General features: G+C 40.1%; 1 protein-coding gene across 3 annotated transcripts; it reads right to left on the bottom strand.

Moving 5' to 3' along the window:
• Window positions 1-660: 660 nt before the first annotated feature.
• BIVM (basic, immunoglobulin-like variable motif containing) lies at window positions 661-16,314 on the bottom strand. 3 transcript variants are annotated; one of them, XM_071742724.1, is made up of 11 exons: window positions 16,176-16,314; window positions 14,050-14,653; window positions 12,480-12,606; window positions 11,526-11,621; window positions 11,326-11,430; window positions 9,330-9,424; window positions 7,962-8,094; window positions 5,721-5,792; window positions 4,773-4,856; window positions 2,813-2,909; window positions 661-2,171 (listed from the first exon to the last, which is right to left on the bottom strand). In XM_071742724.1, the coding sequence occupies exons 2-11, from the start codon at window positions 14,537-14,539 to the stop codon at window positions 1,881-1,883; spliced, it is 1,590 nt and encodes a 529-aa protein (XP_071598825.1). In that variant the 5' UTR covers window positions 14,540-14,653; window positions 16,176-16,314; the 3' UTR covers window positions 661-1,880. The 3 variants fall into 3 exon arrangements, with proteins under 3 accessions (XP_071598825.1, XP_071598834.1, XP_071598844.1); XM_071742733.1 differs by lacking the exon at window positions 16,176-16,314 and adding an exon at window positions 15,285-15,412; XM_071742743.1 differs by lacking the exon at window positions 5,721-5,792.
• Between the last annotated feature and the right edge of the window lie 1,827 nt (window positions 16,315-18,141).

Below are 18,141 nucleotides of genomic sequence, written 5' to 3'. Positions count from 1 at the left end.
CAAAAAAAAAAAAAACATATTTTTTTTCCCCCTTAAACATGGTCTTCTCTTGCTGCCAGCGCTCTCACACCGCTAGAGAAAGCTCCCGGCAGCAATTCCTCAGGGACGTGCATCTGCTGCTCATAAACTTCCACACTCACTGACCAAGTGTGAAAGTCTCCAAACGCCAGAGCAGCATCGAGTAACTTTACGAACAGAAGCTCATCAAGATACACCCACTTAAGAACAGCAGCAGGCTACTTACTGGTAAAGAACAGGCTATTAAGCAAAACTTTCAAGAGACACTTATATAACTGATTTAAGCCAGAAGTACCCCAAAGAACGTAGCTCAAGCATTCTGAAGAGATTCAAGTCCTCAGCCCAAACTCAGCTTGCAAATATAGTCTGAAAACGGTTCATCTGGAAAATAAATTTTCAAATCCTACGGGTTTTCTTCAGTCATCAGGCTGAAGACTTTGGGGAATTAAGTTAGAAGCTTGGGAAACCATACAAGTTAAAACATAGTGACTGCACAGGCTCATAAGCAAAGAGATCCTACCTCCAGGATTACTTTGCTAAGCAGGGGTTGCAATTCTGATCCTCAGATTACCTACTTGCTTGAAAACTTTCATGAAACATAGGGTCACTGTTCCCAAGATCAATGAAAAGCAAACAACAAAATAGAAAACAAATTTTATTGAGTGAACAAAAGTCTAAAAGTCTCCCATTTTTAGTTAACAAAAGCAACAACCTACAAAACCCCTGCATTCCATGACAAATCTTTTTATGACAAAAATTAACCCTTGTGCAGGTATGAACATTTGTATGCAGAAAGTCACAATTGTTGATATGTGTTTGGGAAAACAAGAGGATACATTTCAAATCAGGAAGGGAAGAAAAAAAGAGACTGCAAATGGACACCTGAAAAAAGCCTGAATTGTTTGCTGGCCAAGAGGTATATCATCAGGGCTGCCAGCAGTTTTCAGCACTTGCACCCCTTCATACAGGAAAAAAAAAAAAAAAGAGCAGCAGAAAAATGACAAGAGGTTTTCAGACTGAAGAAGGAAAAGAACTGCCAACAGAACACAGTGTTCAGCTAGCTCATTTGGCTAATGGTAAATGCAGCTTTTTAATATTGAATTTCACAAGCTTGTGTTAAGTGAGTCTGTGCTCTCAAGAGCCTCCAGGATAAGAATTCAGCCACTGTGCCCACAAAGCAAAAGCAATTAAGAGGGTTCATCCTCAAACTTCCCCTGCCAGAGGCAATTCCTTTCAGTCTAAAACGGGCACCCAGCTAAGCAAAAACTGAGATCTGCTTGACAAACTATTGTTATCTGACTGCCAGAAGTCTACTGGGAACTGAATGGAGAATGTACATTCACTTTGTAAATCTGACAAGGTTTTCTAATATATGTGATTTTTTTTTTTACTTTTCGCGGGATATGGGCAGCCATAGTAAAATGGAGTGTTGAAAGGAAGGCAATGTTTACTTTTACCTTTACACCATTTGCAGAATAACCCTTTTTATAAAGTCATATCATAATTTTTCATGCTTTACAATACTAAGTATATTCAGTAAAGTCTGTTTATTACATCGACGAATTTCAATCTGCCTTTCCTCCCCACACACAAACCGGGACATAGTACAATTATTTCAAAATACGTGATTGATTTTCCTGTCATAGTTACTTTTGATTGCAGAAGTACAATAAACTGTGCTTATCTGTCAATTTATACATCAGATCTCATCCATCACAACCATATCATATTTATCTAATAATTATGAAGCTGTATCTTATACCATAATTTCTATTCATATGTATTCTAGGACTAAAAGATCCCTAATATGTCTTGATTAAAACTAACTTTAATATATCAACTCTTATTATCTAAAGTTAATTTTAATCATTTCCCTCATAATCATTGTAACTCTGATATCCACTGTTCCTCCTCTCACGAAGATTAGATTTCTTCCACATAGATTCCTGATGAAAGCCAGCACTGAAAGATCGACCCAGTCGTCCATGTTGCTTCTTAGAGATATTATCTTCACTCTCAGATTTGGAAATTCCTTGTCCTTGTGTCTGGGATTGTTTATCCTGTCTAACATTTCCAAATGGAAAATTCCAAGGACCAAATCTTTGCCAGTTAAGTCTCTGAAAGGCAATGATGCAATGAAGATTTCCTCCAACCTAATAAAAGTTAAGAGATTCTTTGTTAAATGCAAACAGGATTATTTCTACATACATAGATACTTGAAATTAACATCTTGGTGGGCAAAATAATTCTTTAAAAAACAAAAACCACCAAAAACCTCAACCATAAAGCCATATCCACAAAAAACTCAGTTCAATTAATTTTGCTTGTTTTCCATATTCAATTACTGCCTTTTTTTTTTTTTGTTAAGTTATCCTTTTTATCTTTAATAGGCTAGTATAACTTCTCTGCTGCTAGTCTTTTTCAGTCTCCAACCACAGAAATTAACTATTCTGATGCTTTCTCATCTTGCTGACTTCTATGGGGTCCACACAAGAGAGACACATACACACATTCTTTCAGGTTTGATCCTACTTGACTTACATGTAGCTAGAAGATCATGCACCAAAAGGATCTGTCTAATTTACAGAATATTTCTATACTTGCTGCAGCTGAATTTTAAGCCAATAGGGTTAAATATTGTGACCAAAGATTTGCAGATATTATGCCTCACCTGCAAGTAAATACAACTCTGGTATGTAAGTACCCACATTCAACTTCTGTCTTCAGCAACACTTCACAGCAAATTTCTTCTAGTGACATTATCTTACACTGCTGAATTATAAGTTTACCTTACCTTCTTTGTTTTTCTGTGCTGCAATCCTCTCTCTAGGTGTCGAATATCTAGGTATTCTGGATTTTGGGTGTTCAGGTCAGTGACAATATCTGCCCACCTACAGAACAAGATTATTACTACTCAGCTGGCATTTATGAAAACTCAGAACCACTAAGACTCATGTACCCACACAGACAAATAGAGATCTGTACTTTTAAATAGTCTTACCAATGGTTTAAAGGTAGAAAAATGTGTAAAGATATAAAAGCTTCAGTAGTAGAAACATCAAGTTAGATGTAAAAGTGTCACTTTTAACCAAAGCTTTCACAGTGATTACTCCTACTCTGAAAACACCAAAAAGAGCGAGAGCACCATGAGTCATTAATTGCATTCTTTACTCTTACCAATTCATAATTTTCACAAAAGAAGCAGCAAAGCAAAGTTTAGGCAGGGAGAAAAATTACCTCTTACTTTATTTAATCCTTTTATCCTACGTATTATTTTGTCTTAACCCATGTCCGGTTTTCTCACCCATTAAATCTGTTTTCACCAGGCAGCTCTCACTCCTTCATTCTGTTTAATTCTCATTTGTAATAAACTATCAATTCAGTATCCCCACATTCCAGACCTCTAAGCCTACACAGTCATGCCTTTTCTGTCAGTCTAATTAACTCCTTCTAACACCACCCTCCAAATTCAGAAAACCCCTATTTACCCCAACCTCTGCCCTCCCACCTTAAGCACAGAACTTTCTGCTAGCTCTCACTGGAACTGCAGCAGGAAGAAGAATGTCCTCACAATCAAAAATAGTATTATAAAGGTTTGCATGCTACTTCAGAAACCTTTTCCTGTGCTACAGGACAAAATTCCATCTGTGGGATGTATGTAGTGTTCCATTTCTTAGCAAGCAAGCACGTGCTATTGCTATTTTGTTGCACTCTAATCTCATTAGTGGAAAACATCCAGCTAGTTACAGTTACTGACACAGTCACATCACTGAAAAAAAGCAAATAATAATAATTTTTAAAGATATCTAGATTTTAGGTTAGATCTGACTGGCTAGGAAACCCTCAGATAAGCACTTTCAAACAATTTTTAAAAATATTAGAGAATAAAGAGGTAACAACGCAGAAGTAGTATGACTTGCACTCCCCAAAGCCCCCCCCAGCTCTTTTCCTGAGTTATCAAGAAAAATCACTCTGTATGTCACTCAGAGTGTAGCAGAGAAGCTATTTGCTAAAACTTACACTTTGGCCACAGAACTTCTTTTAAAAATACTGAAATTTTTGAAAAAATTTCTTTATACTCTCCCTTCTTTTCAGAAATTAATATTAATCATTATGAACTAGCATGCCAATTAAAGCTGAGAAAACTGTTCTATTAATTTATCATGACAAAAATAACTAATCAATGAAATGTCTACATAGACCCTCTGCCTCGCTTAGTCTGGATGCCTTGTTTAGACACCAACTTTGTATTAGTCAGAACTCATCATAAATCTATTGTTTTAATACACAGAAAAGGTAATAACACAACAGAGTGCAGGCTGTCCTTACGCACTTGAGCTACACCATGGTAGCAGCATTATATCCTTTGCACATGCCAGACACAGCCTGTCTATGTCCTCAACTGCAGCATAAACTGCCCCAAGAAGGTATGGGCAGCCTGCAAGTCACAACTGGCACAATCATAGACAGCTGAGGTGTCTTTTCTGCCTGACTTATGCAAGCTGTGCCACACTCAAACCAGAAAAACAGGCTCCAGCTTTTAACAACCTCCATGTGTCCTGCCACATGATATAAAACTGCAGAGCCAGCCTTGAGCTCAAAACATGAAATTTCTCACTAAAGCACTTGCTTCTGTTAGAACTGCAGTACATTAATACAAAAGAAACAAGAAGTCATTTGGTGAGCCTAAGTAGATAAACACTAATTATTTAAAAATAAAACATACTGGTTTACATTCTTACCAAATAACATACCTTTTACAGTGTATTGTTGGATGCTTTCTGCTGGGTTCTCCAATTAAGATCCAATATTCTACTTCTTGCTGCAAGACACGACCTCTGTTAAACAGAAGATAGAATCTGAGTAAGATTATTGTGCATACTAAAAAGAAAGAGATAAACTAACAGTCTATTGTTCCTTTTAGAATTTTTTAAGATTTAAAATTGTCTCCTCAGCCTAACTAAAAAACAGCTCCTGAGCTATAGCGTTTGCAATTGTATACAGGGAAATTTTCTGTTTCACAAGGCCTGTAAGCAAGATACAAGCTTTTGCTTATGATTATTTGGGAAAAAGACAGATCTTTATATAAAAATACAGTGTTACTTGGATGAAAGGCAGTCTAGTTTCAGATCCAAAGGTAAATTTACACATAACAAGGGAAGTAAGAGCTGTGGAAAGCCACATGAAGGTGGAACAGAAGTCTTCCTCCCTGTCTGTGATATTTAACAGTCATGGAATAGCCCCTTCCACTAGCTTTAAACTATACCCCAGCTGAGAGCTATTCCTAACATTTGCAGTGTAACCTGTATGAAAACAACTGTCAGCATCAACTGCTTCATCATAAGCATCTAATACCCCATATTAAAAAACAAAATCCTCAACCAGTACTCATCTGAGTTTCTGAGCAACTTCCAAGAAACTCAAAGCCTGCAGTAAACTTGTCACGAAAAATTTGTGACAGACATCATGGCAAACTGATGAGATACAGAGAAGTTGTTCTGTGACTTCCTGTGTATAATTATCCTGTGGAAAAACTACTTCATTTTCAACTGACAAAATCTGAGATTTTTCTGCCTATGGAATTAGACAGCGTATGGCCTTACTGCTTGCAGTAATTTGCTCACTTGTAATTCCCTGGGAAATTACAATGTATGCCATCATAGTACAGATGGGAAACCGAGACACAGGATAGATTGACTTACCTAAAGTCACACTGGAAGTCTGTGGTTGAACTGGGAACTGAACCCAGGTCTCCCGAGTCCAAATCCAGCAACCTAAGATCATACAGGAAGTCTGTGGGTAACCTAAGAACTCTCTCCTAAACTCAGCCTAGCAACCTACCTACCCGTATCTTCTGGAATTTAAAACATTTCTTAGCTTGATTTTTAAAGAAAACCTTTCCTTTTTAACTAGATCCAGAACCAGGTAACTAGAACCACTGCAGAATCTATTGACAGTGCTTCTGAGACCTAAACATTTTTTCACAGTAAGGTATTAGAAGACATGAAGAAAACAGGATAGTCTTCTGGTCTGACCTCCAGCCTAAAATACAGCTATAAAAGCTCCTTGAACTCATTACTTCATGTTATATTGTTAGAAGAGATCTGTTGTTAGGAAGAAAATCTAATATTGACTTAAAAATAAAATTACTAGTGACTCAGAGTCCATTTCAGCCATAGGTCAAGTACTGAAATTGTGGGTTTATTCCAAAAATATCAGTATATTAAGTTTCTCCTCATCTTTGAGAAGTGTTCCAGCATTCAAGCATTCTTCAAAAAAGGCAAAACATACTGTGATATGTTTGTTATTATTATAATCTTTTGGTGGACTTAAGCAGACTAATGTGCTGGACTCTAGTTGGGGCACATTTCCCATACTGTTCTCACTCACATGGCATATTAGTGAATGCAGTCTTAATGAAAAAAATTCAGCATTGTATACTAACAGCTTTCATTGAGCCTATGATCAGACTCACATTGGGAACAAATTAAATTCAGATGGTTATGCTTTATTGCCTCCAAACAATTACTATTTTGAAGTCTAAAAGTAAAGCCAGCATGTTCCACCCCTGGATGCAACTCTACACCTTCAACACAGCCAACTGTGGACTGCCTGGTAAGCAAAGTGCAAGACACACTTTACACCACTGACCTGCTCTTTTCATTGTTCAGCATTCCTCACTATTGGCATTTGCTAATTTTGTCAGGAATTACCTTCTTCTGCCCAATGATGACACTAATAAATACTGACCAACAACTGAACTTTGAGAAGGTCCAACAGAAAGATCCAATACACACTGCGTTTTAAATTACCTTGAAAGAGCAAGACCACTTTAATTTATTACAGTTCCGTGAAGGAGGTAAACTACTCTTAGCATATCACACAGCAGCAAGTGAAATGCCTTACAAAAGCTAAGATAAATTGCCTCAATATTTTTTAATTAAATTTTTCAAACTTGAAATTTGTGGGTTTAATGCAATACTTTCCCTAAACTCAGCATGAACATCAATGGTATTATCCTCTTTTTAAATCTATATTTAATTGAAACCTCTATCAACTATTCTATTATTTTATCTTTAGTAATGCCACTCTTACAAATTTGAAAAATTAACCAGGTAATTGTGGTTTTATTCCAAAAATATCAGTATATTAAGTTTCTTCTTGTCTTTGAGAAGTGCTCCAGCATTCCAAGCATTCTTCAAAAAAGCCAAACATACTGTGACAATCAAGAGATCTCTTCTTGTTTCTCTCCTCCTTCCAATTCTTGTTAATCAATTATTCAGACCTTTACTTTTCTAAGTAGCTGCAGTTCATCGTCATTATTAGTCAACTCTGCAAGAGAAGTGCACAGCCACCGTTCTGCAGCACCTACAACATCCCCTGTTCTCACCACACAAAAACATGGGTTTCTCTGCATGCAGATCTTCTCATGTCCACTTCATAATGGATTAATATCATTATAGGCTTTTTGCTTCTAGTTTATAAAGAAAAATCTTAACACACACACGCACACTTACTGCTTTTGTTTCCATTCAAGGTCTCTGGGAACAGACTCTCCCCTAAATTAGCTGACTTTTCCAAAAAAAAAAAAAAAAACAAACACCTGCCTTTTTTAGCCCATATGGTTTTATTTTTCAGGATAGTTGCCTTTACTTTTCTTCAAGTAAATAACTACCCTTTCTATATCTGGCTAAAACATCTTTAAATGATTTCTTAGTACCATTCATAGTTTTCTGTTTAAGTTCTTTCCACCTAGCATACTTAGTTTTGTCTAATTTTACATCAACCCACTCAAATCTTACAGTAGTGTTTCACTAGTTCAGACAAATGCTTTTACAACATACACTGAAAAGTAATTTATGGAGAAAAACCCAGTCAACTTGCAGTGATTTTTTTTTCTGCACATTTCCTCCACTAAAATAAGCATAAACACAGCATCTTACCTATAAGCTTTACTAGCTTTTACTGGGGTTGCTTCAAATCCAATTGGGCAAAAATAATGGTTTTGGCAATGGTAGATATAGGCCATTGATTCATCTTTCAGTCCACGTGTTAGCTTTGCAAGGGCCCCTGCAGCTACAAAGAAAGATCAGGTTACAGTCCAGAGTGCTTTGGATCCTGCATAACATTCTCAGAGAAAAAAAAACCAACCTACTTGATAACATAAAATAGCTACATTGCTTTTTAAATTAGAGGACATGACCTGACAGATATTCACAGAACACACAGTTTTGATTTCAAACTTCTTAGTATTTAATTTCCTGCCTGGTAGAAAAAAGCTGCCACACAGTCCATCCTAGGGAAATGCCACATCAGATACACATTGTATTTACATCAAAGTCATATTAAAAAGTACTTGTTCTGAAAAAAATCAAAACAACCAAAAGTATCTCTTAACCTACGAAATACACAGTGCAACACAATGCAGTTCCACTGCCCCAGGTCAGATGTAATATATCAAATGATAGTACTAAAAGCCCTGAAAGCTTTCAAATGTTTTGGTTTCATGAGCTTCTTGGAGCTTCTGAGACTAAGGAACAACTCCCACATTTGGACATACAATATTTTTGTAAAGTGACTGCAGTGCTCAGTTTCAGGAAAAGACTAGAAAGGGCACTGAAACATGAAAGAATTCTTAAATGGGATACCAAGAACAAAAAAAGTTATTTTCACTTTAATAATCACCCTTGTAACTTTTTTGTATGGTTTTATCCTTTTAAGTAACTCCAGACTATACCAAAGACTAATGAACTCTGTATGAAAGTACCATTTTTCTTTAAGTAGCACGCTTAGAAGTTGATATAAAAATGCAGCCTCATGAGCTAATTGAGAAAAATTACCTTTTAGAGAAAGATGTTAGCTGAAGTCAGGCAAAATGGACATGTACACTAATTTTAAAACTGCATTTTTAGAAGTATAAAACCTTAATAAAGATATTAATACTTCTGTGCTGTACAATCTAAATTTTTTATAAAACACAGATTTCCAAAATACTGAAATAAAAATGTGCTGCTACCCCAGTGTACAACAGGACACCAGCACAGAGCTAGTCCTGCAGTGCCCTTAAAATTCCAGTTCTGTGACAGCAGAATATACAGCACAGAACATATTTTATCAAGACAAAAATACAAATGAAAGTCTGAGCAAAACAGTAGAAATAGTAAAACCAGAAAAATCAGGCAAGTTGGAGTTACTTGATAACTTATCTCAAACTGCAGGTTCTTACAGAATTTATGCTGTCAAATGCTACACATTGCAGGATTTTTCAGTGTATATACTGTAAGGTGCATACTTTAGGATAAGCTACATACCAGTTTCTCCAGCTGTCTTGTTCTTCCCATGAGGTTTATACAGAACATATGAGCATCCCTTGATATGGAAGTGATCATTTATTTGCCTAAACCACCTGAAACAATAAGCTTAAAGATTGTAGTAACTCCAGGAGTTATTAAATGCAATGGTCTTTCCTCCCACTTTTGCTCTGCTTGGCAGTTCAGAAAAAAGTCTTGGTGTGCTAAGTCCCTATCACAACACTATACAGATTGTAGATAATCATGGTACACTAATACAAACAAAATTTAAATCCTAGAGAGATTCTCAAAGCCTTTTCCTTCATTTTGCTTTTTCAGACCTGACTTACACCCATAAAAAACAAAGGACTGGATTTAAATGTTGGTCCTATCGTGCTCTATCACCCCTAAGTTCCAGGTGTTCAGCCTTTAGAAAGATACCCTAATTCTGAGGTGCCAAGCTTCAACCATTATTTGTAAGCTATACAAAGGTAATCTTCCAAGACACCAGAAGGCAGGACCCTTTAAGTGAGACTGTGTATCATGTTGGGTTTCTGTCACATAGTTTTCACAATGCCCAAGCCCTACAGAAGTCCCACACTGCAACTCACAGCAGGACTAAGTGAGGTCTGTAAGTTTTTTTCTCAGATACTCACTTTTCCACATTAGGTTATTTAAATTCACATCTCAGAGGATAACACTTCAATTATAAAGCTACACTGGGTGATAGGGCTGGCTCTCAGCCCTCCTGTTTTTCAGTTTGCTGAGTACTTAATAATTAATTTAACCAGAAAAAAAAAAAAACAATGATAAGGGCAACATTTCTACACCACACTGGGCACCCACAGGGGAAAACAGAAGAAGAATTACAATTTTAATTTTCATCTGGATAGACTTTTGACATAAAGTGACAGAACATTTCATTTGCTTGGCCTAGAAGGGTTGCTGTACCCTGACATACTCCTAAAGAGATACACAATCTGAATCAGTCTCTCAAGGCAGAGAAGGAAGTTTTCATGACACTCACCACTAATCTAGCCAGTATGCTACCATTAAAGAACAGACTGCTGCCCTATTTTCAAATCCAGCTACCACACTGTATAGCTACCAGCTACACAGAAAATCCAGCTACCAGACCCTATATATTGCCTTCAAACACTAACTAGATCAAATGCAACCCATGAAACAGGCAAGAACACTGAAAAATCTTTAAATTTCATAAAAGGGTAACACATAAGCCCTGCCAAGATGTTCAACACTCATATGCTTCTGGCCCTGTTTAATTCTAAAATTCTTTGTGAGTTTAGTAAAACAAAACAACCCAAACCAAAGCAAGCAAAAAACAAACCCCAAAAAACCCCACAACCACAAACAAACAAACAAGAAACAAATGCAAAGACTTTAGACTCAACTCATTAAGATCATGGAACAGCAAAGCAGAAGTGAAACAGAATTTGAAAGTTCAAGTTTTCTTTGAGTCCAGACCTGCCTTTACCAGTTTTTCCCCTTCCTCCTCCTAAACAGCTCCATTTCAGCAAAAATGCAGCACTATCTCATTTTCAATTCTTAAATTATTTTTTACAAAAAGCTACTAGTGTATCAGTTGCCTTCTCAATCAGTTTCAGTGACATTAAGAAGCATTTAATGTGCATGTCAAAAAATGGATAATTAGGGTAAAGTAACGATTTCCAAACAAGGAGAATGAACTCATTAGAGTATTATGCAACCATTAAACAAACTGAGCCAAAATCAAGTAGAATTTCACATTCACTTGACCTGTGCAGCAATACCATACAATACATAACATAGCAATACAATACAAAACATAGCAATATCCCAAATGGGATACCCAGCTATGCTTCATTATTCTAAAACTTATGAGGACTACCTTGTGTCAGCCACTTCTATTTTTTTAAATAAACAAACTACTACTGTATTTTTAAAGGTTCTGTCTCTGAGTTTCAAGTTATTTTTTCATACATTAACAATTTAGCTGCATCAAAAGAACCAAACATACCTCATTAAAGTTGTATTTCCAGTGAAGGGACCAAACCTAATCTCCTCAAATGGGGGCTGAAAGCCCAGTATATGCAAAGCCTCTTCTTGAGTAATAGGTGGTAAACTGAGGAAACAAAAAAAAAAAAAGTATCATTTAACAGAGTAATTAGCAACATATTTTAGACTCTCTAGAGCCAAAGTAGTCTACATGTGATTTACCTCCCAGCTCCCAGTGTACTATACAAGAAATTCCAACAAGACACTAAGGATGAAATTCCACAAGATGTCTTGTATTGAGGTCGGCTAACACAATACCTAAAACAAACAAAAACACATTAGTTAGCACTCTTGATTTAATTACAAGAGCAATCTGAAGTAATTCTCTGTGTAACAAGCCACTGAGGTGCCATACTATATTAAATGTTTTTGTCACTTGCATATAAAATAATAAGATGCATTCTTAAAAAAAAAAAAAAAACACACAATACTTTAACTAATTCAAGTCTGTCAGATACTACTACTCTACTTCATACAAATCAATCAAATTTGTAACAGCCCATGGGACCTCTGTACAAATTATCCTGTAGAGAAAAATGGTGCCACACTAATATGATGTACAGTTTGATCCAGCCTCTTCTAACACGTGAAATTGTAGTAAGCTTCATTTCTACCAATTTTCTTCATTCCAGATGACAGATGGCAGGTTTCCTTAGCTAACTCTTAACTTTCTGATGTCAGAGAACCAGGCAGATTCATTAAACTAGGTTAATTTAGTGAACTATATTCATGCGATATAGGTTGCATGGAATTGACAGATTCTAATCACGTATTTCCTCATCAAAGGAAAAATCAGGAGGAAGACACAGAAGTACTGTGTTTAAGGTTACTTTTTACCTGACCATGCTAATAAGCTTGCATTTTTTTCAGAAATGAATCTCCACATAATTTTTTTCCTTTAGAAGGAAAAATGTTTTGAATTTTGACAGTGGGGAGGGAAGCTCTCTTTCTCGCAGGAAGTCTGAGATTTGGTTTATATATGCTTAAAATATCCTCATTTCTAATTTTAAAAGGGATGAAGATATTATTAAGAAGTCTGAAATCAGAAAACTAGCAACAGTGTTTACAGTGACAAACTGTATGAGGATAATCTTAAACAAAATTCATAACTACTACCATCTCCGGAGGTCCAACACTTTCCTCTCCTTCACGTCTTCAAGAGCAGAACGCTGAGGACACTCTCTGTATTGTTTGCTTTTTTTCTCTAGGGATTTTTTCTTTGTTGTTTGTTTCTTCATGTTGCCTGCAAAACAGAGTTCAGAAATGAATTAATGCCTAGTTTGCATTTTCTATCTTTTTAAAAGTATTCTCAGTAACAGCACACACCTCAAACAGAGACTCTGGCCGTGTCACTAGGTACAAACTGAGACTTAACCATTAATTGAAGGCAAAAGCTGAAATGCAGAGTCAAGATTGGCAACAGGTTTGTGAAGCCATTAGCTCCATGAACAACTCTGTGTTTTTCTGAGTAGAATTAATGATGACCTGCCCAACTGTTTAGAGAGAGCTGTAAATCTGATTACTCTAATTGGCTAAATCTGTCATCCCAGAAATAGACTCTCAGACCAACATGATCTTCCCATCTCCTAACATTGAATGCAGAGGCAAAGAAAACTAAACTCCTACTTTCCACAGCCAAGCCCCATTACTAGCTACACTTTCTGATGACAACTTACATGCAAATTCAGTGAGAATAATACACTCTCAAGGTCTTTTCCTTTTTTCAAGTCACTGAGATGGTGGAAAATTAAAGGAGTTGGATCACGTGCTAGTACAGGAATACTTCTTTCCTATTTTGAAGCCAAATGAACCCAAATGAAATATATGACATTTATTGTAGCAAAATTTACTACCCTGTAAGGTAGTATAATTTGTTTATTTTGAAAAACATTACAGGTACACATGAAAGGGCACTGACAATATCCTAACTGAATTTAAGTTTTGCTAAACCAGTTTCACATCAATAGACAAAACAGGAACTTGACTAGCTTGCCAATCCATTAAGAAAAAAATCTACAGCCAGCTTTAGATAAACAGAAGGATTACAGGACAAAGAATACCAAGTGTGTGTGCAAGAGCTTGATTCACAGTTGCAGTCTGTGACTAAGCAGAGAAAGAACGTAGGAGGCAAAGAAGCAGCCAGTTTTAAAGACTACCTAACACTGTACAAATACAGAAAATCAAAATAAACACAACTCTGTTACAGAAACCAACTGCTTTCCTAGGCAACTGTAATAACTTATTTTACTTCATGTCATAAATGAACATCTTTAATTTCAAAATACATCTCTGAAGTACCCTGAAAGATCTCTGCGAAAAACCTCGTATTTAACAGGTGAAAGCAATCACTGCACAACGTACTAGGTCCTCCTAAATGAAAGAAAAAACACCCCAAGGAAAAAAACACACCCTAAACAGAAGACACACCAATCAATACTCAAAGAAGTATCACACACAGTTAAGCAGAAGCCAGCTTTGTCTTATAGCCACTTCTCCAGACATTTACACCTGACTTCCACTCTTCCTATCTCATTCTCTCTTGATGAGCAGGTTGTTTGAAATGACATACAAGTTCTTCTATAGCACTTCCTGAAGAGACACCCATGCTGACCAGCCCCCTCCACAAACAACTTGTAAACATGAAGCCTTTTCCTATCAAAATATCCTATCGTCTTCACCACCTCACCTGCTTTGTTCTTGAGATTTGTGGTCATGCTGTTAAATTCAGATTTGTCAATTTCCCACGCCAGTGGGAGCTTTCCAAGATTGCCAGGCAAGCTTTCCAAGTTAGCATCTTCACTGTAGATTATCTCTGGAGCACCAGTTTGAATGCCAAGTAAGCTAGGTGAGTTATTCCCAACATTTAAGGCAGCACTGCCTGACAGACAGGCACTAACTGAAGCACTTGGGCTTTTACAAATAGATGTAACTCTGTTTAAAAAAGCATAGTCTGAGCAGATGGTATAAAATTTCTCCCGTGTATGAGTCACAGGACATCCCCATGGGTAATGCCCATCTTCCCTAGACACCAAGGACACAGTGGAGGCGTCCGACATGCAGCATGGTTTCACCGGATCACGAAGAGAAGCTTCTGGGGATTCTTTCCCAGGTTTATTTTCAATATTTCTATTATTTCCAGAACCATTCTCCTTTTCATCTTCTGCAACGTTAGGCATTGAATGATACTGAAAGGGTAGGGTACAGAGAAGAATATTTTTTGCTTTATGTTTTAATTACAATCGAGTTTGCATCATTGCCTCCATTGCCTCTGCAAGCTACTGACGAGGTACCTGAAAGAAAACAAGAAGTTAATACAGGTGCTTCATCAGCATAAAGCATGCAAAGCTTATTTATGAAATCACATCCAACAAAAGCTGAAATACCCTTCAAGATACACCACAACATCCACTATTTCTTTGCCTCGGCACCTCTAGAATTCCCAAACCAGCACTTTTTATTATTTTGTAAGGTGCAAATAGCCTACACCCCAGTGATAGCATGATGAAGACCTAATGAGTAATTCACTTGTAAACCAGTACAGGAGTTTTTTAATTCTTTTTAGCAAACAAACACCTCCCTACATTTACAGTTTGGTAATCACTTACTCCTTCATAGCCAGAATACCTTGCACATGTGAAGCACAAATAATTTATGCAAACTAATAAATCCGAGACAGAATCCTAAGGTCACTTAATTCTGAAGAATTCTGTATACTTTTGCTGCAAGTGAAGTTCAAAGTTGCAGAAAATTAGTTACGATTACTTCTGCTGATTTTAAATTAATGGTACCCCCAGTCTGTTTCACTAATTTCTTTGCATGGCTTCCCTTTTATTTTTATGCACCTCCTATTCTTCAAGATGTGAGAAAGAAGCACGTCAGATTTTTTTTTTAGCAGCTAAGAATTCCCCCCAAAAAACCCACCAGATTTAAAAGGCTGGCTCGCTACTGGTGATCTTTTTCAATAACCAAATTAACAGCATGTGTTATCTGTCATCTCAGCAGTTTGCACGTCTGCGCTGGGAAGACACAGGCTGCAGATGGGAAACCTGGCACCGAGGAGGCAGGAGTTTCACTACAGAGCAGGCTCCTCCGACACTGACTTCTGGCCGCTGAACCGAACCAACACTGCACAAGCTTTCCTCTGCCAGAAGTGAGTCTTGCCACCAAATGTAAGAAAGTCTCTCCTTCCAAGGAAATACTAAAACACATGCACCTACCCATGCCTTCTCCCTGGAAGTGTACAAGACCGGGACGGAGGGGCTTGAAGCAACCCGGTCTTGTGGAAAATGTCCCCGCTTGTGGCAGGAGACTTGGAACTCCATGGTCTTTAAGGTCCTTTCCAAGCCAAACCATACTACGATACTCCGCAGCTGCCTGCGGCCAATGCAGCCCAGCGGTGCCAACCCCCGGGTCCCTCCGGTTCCGTCAGGACTCACCCCCCGCGGACACCCGCACCGCTGCGCCTCGGGGTGGGGATACAGCCTGACCCAGCACCGGGAAAGGAGGGGCGGGGGGCCGGGGGCGCCGCCAATCGGGACCTCGGCGCGGTTCTGCAGCCCCGCCTCTCCCCCACCCCCACCCCGCGTTGCCGCCGGTCGGTTCCAGAGGGAATAGCCCCGGGCTGGGGGAAGGGGCAGCGGCTCGGCAGCGGAGCTGCCCGGGGCCGGTCGGGAGGGTGGGCCTGCTCCCTTACGCGGCGCTCTGCAAAGGGGGGGGGAGCGCCTGGTGGCGCGGCAGCGGCGGGCGAGATGGGAAGGGCGGCTTGCCGGGCGACGCGGCCCATTCTCCCCCCGGCTCTCCCGGCCCCGTTACCTGCGCGGTGCCCGCCTGCGTCGCCTCCCCCGTCCGCGGCGGAGCGGGGACGCCAGCGCGCCGGAAACAGACACGCTGCGTGGGGGGGAGGGGGCCGCGCCGCAGGCTCACCTGCGCCCCCACCGCCCCCCGCCGCCTCAGCGCCGCCGCCGGACGGCACCAACTCCCGCAGCCAGCCGGGGAGAGGAGCGGGGAGGCCCGGTCGTGGCGTTGGCCGCGCTCCGCCTGCCGGCATTCACGGTGACTCAGAGGAACCGCCTGCGCCTCTGACGGCGCCGAGGCGGAGCCGCCGTCCAGCCGGGAGAGTCTGTGTGTGCCCTCCCATCCCCCCGCAGCACCCCCACTGTCTAAGCCCTGGTGGTCTCGCCTCTTGCTGCCCCCCGGCCGGCGGAGGGAGGAGCAGCTCCGGGGATGGCGGTGAGGGGAGGGGGTTCACGCTGCGGGGCCGTGTGAGGGCACGCAGTAAGAGCATTGCGTTAAGAGCTAGGAGGCTGTGAAGGGACTCCAGCACAGGTCCTGTGAGGAAAGGGCTGAGGGAGCTGGGGGTGTTCAGTCTGGAGAAGAGGAGGCTCAGGGGAGACCTCATCACTCTCTATGAAAGGAGGGGGCAGCCAGGGGGGGTCGGTCTCTTCTCCCAGGCAGCTCCCAGTAAGACAAGAGGGCATGGACTTAAGCTCTGCCAGGGGAGGTTTAGGTTGGATATTAGGAAAAAATTATTGACCGAGAGTGTGATCAGGCATTGGAATGGGCTGCCCAGGGAGGTGGTGGATTCTCCATCCTTGTAGGTTTTTAGAAAGAGAGTGGATGTAGCACTCAGTGCCATGATACGGTAACCACGTTGGTAGTGGATCAAGGATTGGATTTGGTAATCTCAGAGGCCCTTTCCAACCCGGTTGATTCTGTGATGCCGTGATCCCGACTGGCGGCCGTGCTCCTGACACTGGCAAGGTGTAGACGGGAGAGCAGCGGGGATGCTGCCGGGCGGAGGAGAGCCGGGAGACATCTGGCTGTACCCGCAGGGTCTGTGTCCGCTCGGGGCAGGAAGCTCCAACCCGTGTGCGATAGTGAAACTGCGGGGCTGCAGAAAATCCTGACCCAAGTTACCCATGGCGTTGTGCCTGCCCGGATCCGGAACAGCCGAACGCCGAGCCTGTCACCTCACTCTGTCATCACCGCATCCCCTGCGGTGCTGCTGCGGGCAGGTGGCCAGGCCAGAGGCTGTGCCTCGGATGAAAGAAGGGTAAGCTGGGTTCGGCTCACGGCAAGTCTTAGCCCTGCTTTGATACAGCGCTTCATAACACGGCTACATCTTCCACTTCAGGGTGGGGAAGGGGTAGGACCATAAACTGAGCGCTGGGTTCCTCCTGAGGAAAAAGGGACAGGTTTCCGGACCTTTGCTTTGCACCAGCTTTCTCGTTTTCCTCCTGCTCGTAGTAGGAACACGTGGAACAAAAACGTTTCTGGAAATGAAACATTTAGGCTGGACTTGATCATCTCAAAGGTCTTTTCCAGCCTCAGTAATTCTGTGATTCTGTGAAATGGTATAATGGAGCAAAAGATTATGTCAGGTTACAGTGTCTGGAATTGCTGACAGTGTTTCCTGTCTCATATTCACTGCAGTCAGAGTGTTTTCAGCATGAACAAACACAGCGACGCTGGAGATGTCACTGGAGCATTTACGTTGCTGCCACAATTATTAAGAACTTAGTTATTTTGAAATATTTGGATTTGTAATATTCAATTATAGCTTTTATAACGAAGTAGACATAAAATTTAGAATAAAAACCAAAACAGAACGATAAAAAAAAGTTAGATGGGGTCCTGTTGACAGAGGATTCAATGCTAGCAGTTCCAGCATGCTTTCAGCCTACAAGAGCCCCTGCTCTTAGCAATAGTTTCTATGAGAAGTGCTGAAAATAACAGAAGAATCTGATAGTTTTCAGTGGTTAGGCAGAGCAAAGGTGCA

The sequence above is a fragment of the Heliangelus exortis genome, chromosome 1 (genome assembly GCF_036169615.1).
Source record: "Heliangelus exortis chromosome 1, bHelExo1.hap1, whole genome shotgun sequence".
Classification (NCBI taxonomy): domain Eukaryota; kingdom Metazoa; phylum Chordata; class Aves; order Apodiformes; family Trochilidae; genus Heliangelus; species Heliangelus exortis.
The sequence above is the reverse complement of the archived record's forward strand: the minus strand, read 5'-3'. Positions and strand labels throughout refer to the sequence as shown.

Excerpts from the sequence above, each read along its gene's own strand:
- BIVM (XM_071742724.1), bottom strand. The coding sequence starts at position 14,539 with ATGCCTAACGTTGCAGAAGATGAAAAGGAGAATGGTTCTGGAAATAAT. Across the intron at positions 12,607-14,049 it reads AAATCTCAAGAACAAAGCAG|GCAACATGAAGAAACAAACA; the intron begins GTGAGGTGGTGA and ends TCTGTTTTGCAG. Across the intron at positions 11,622-12,479 it reads GTGTTGGACCTCCGGAGATG|GTATTGTGTTAGCCGACCTC; the intron begins GTAGTAGTTATG and ends TGTTTGTTTTAG.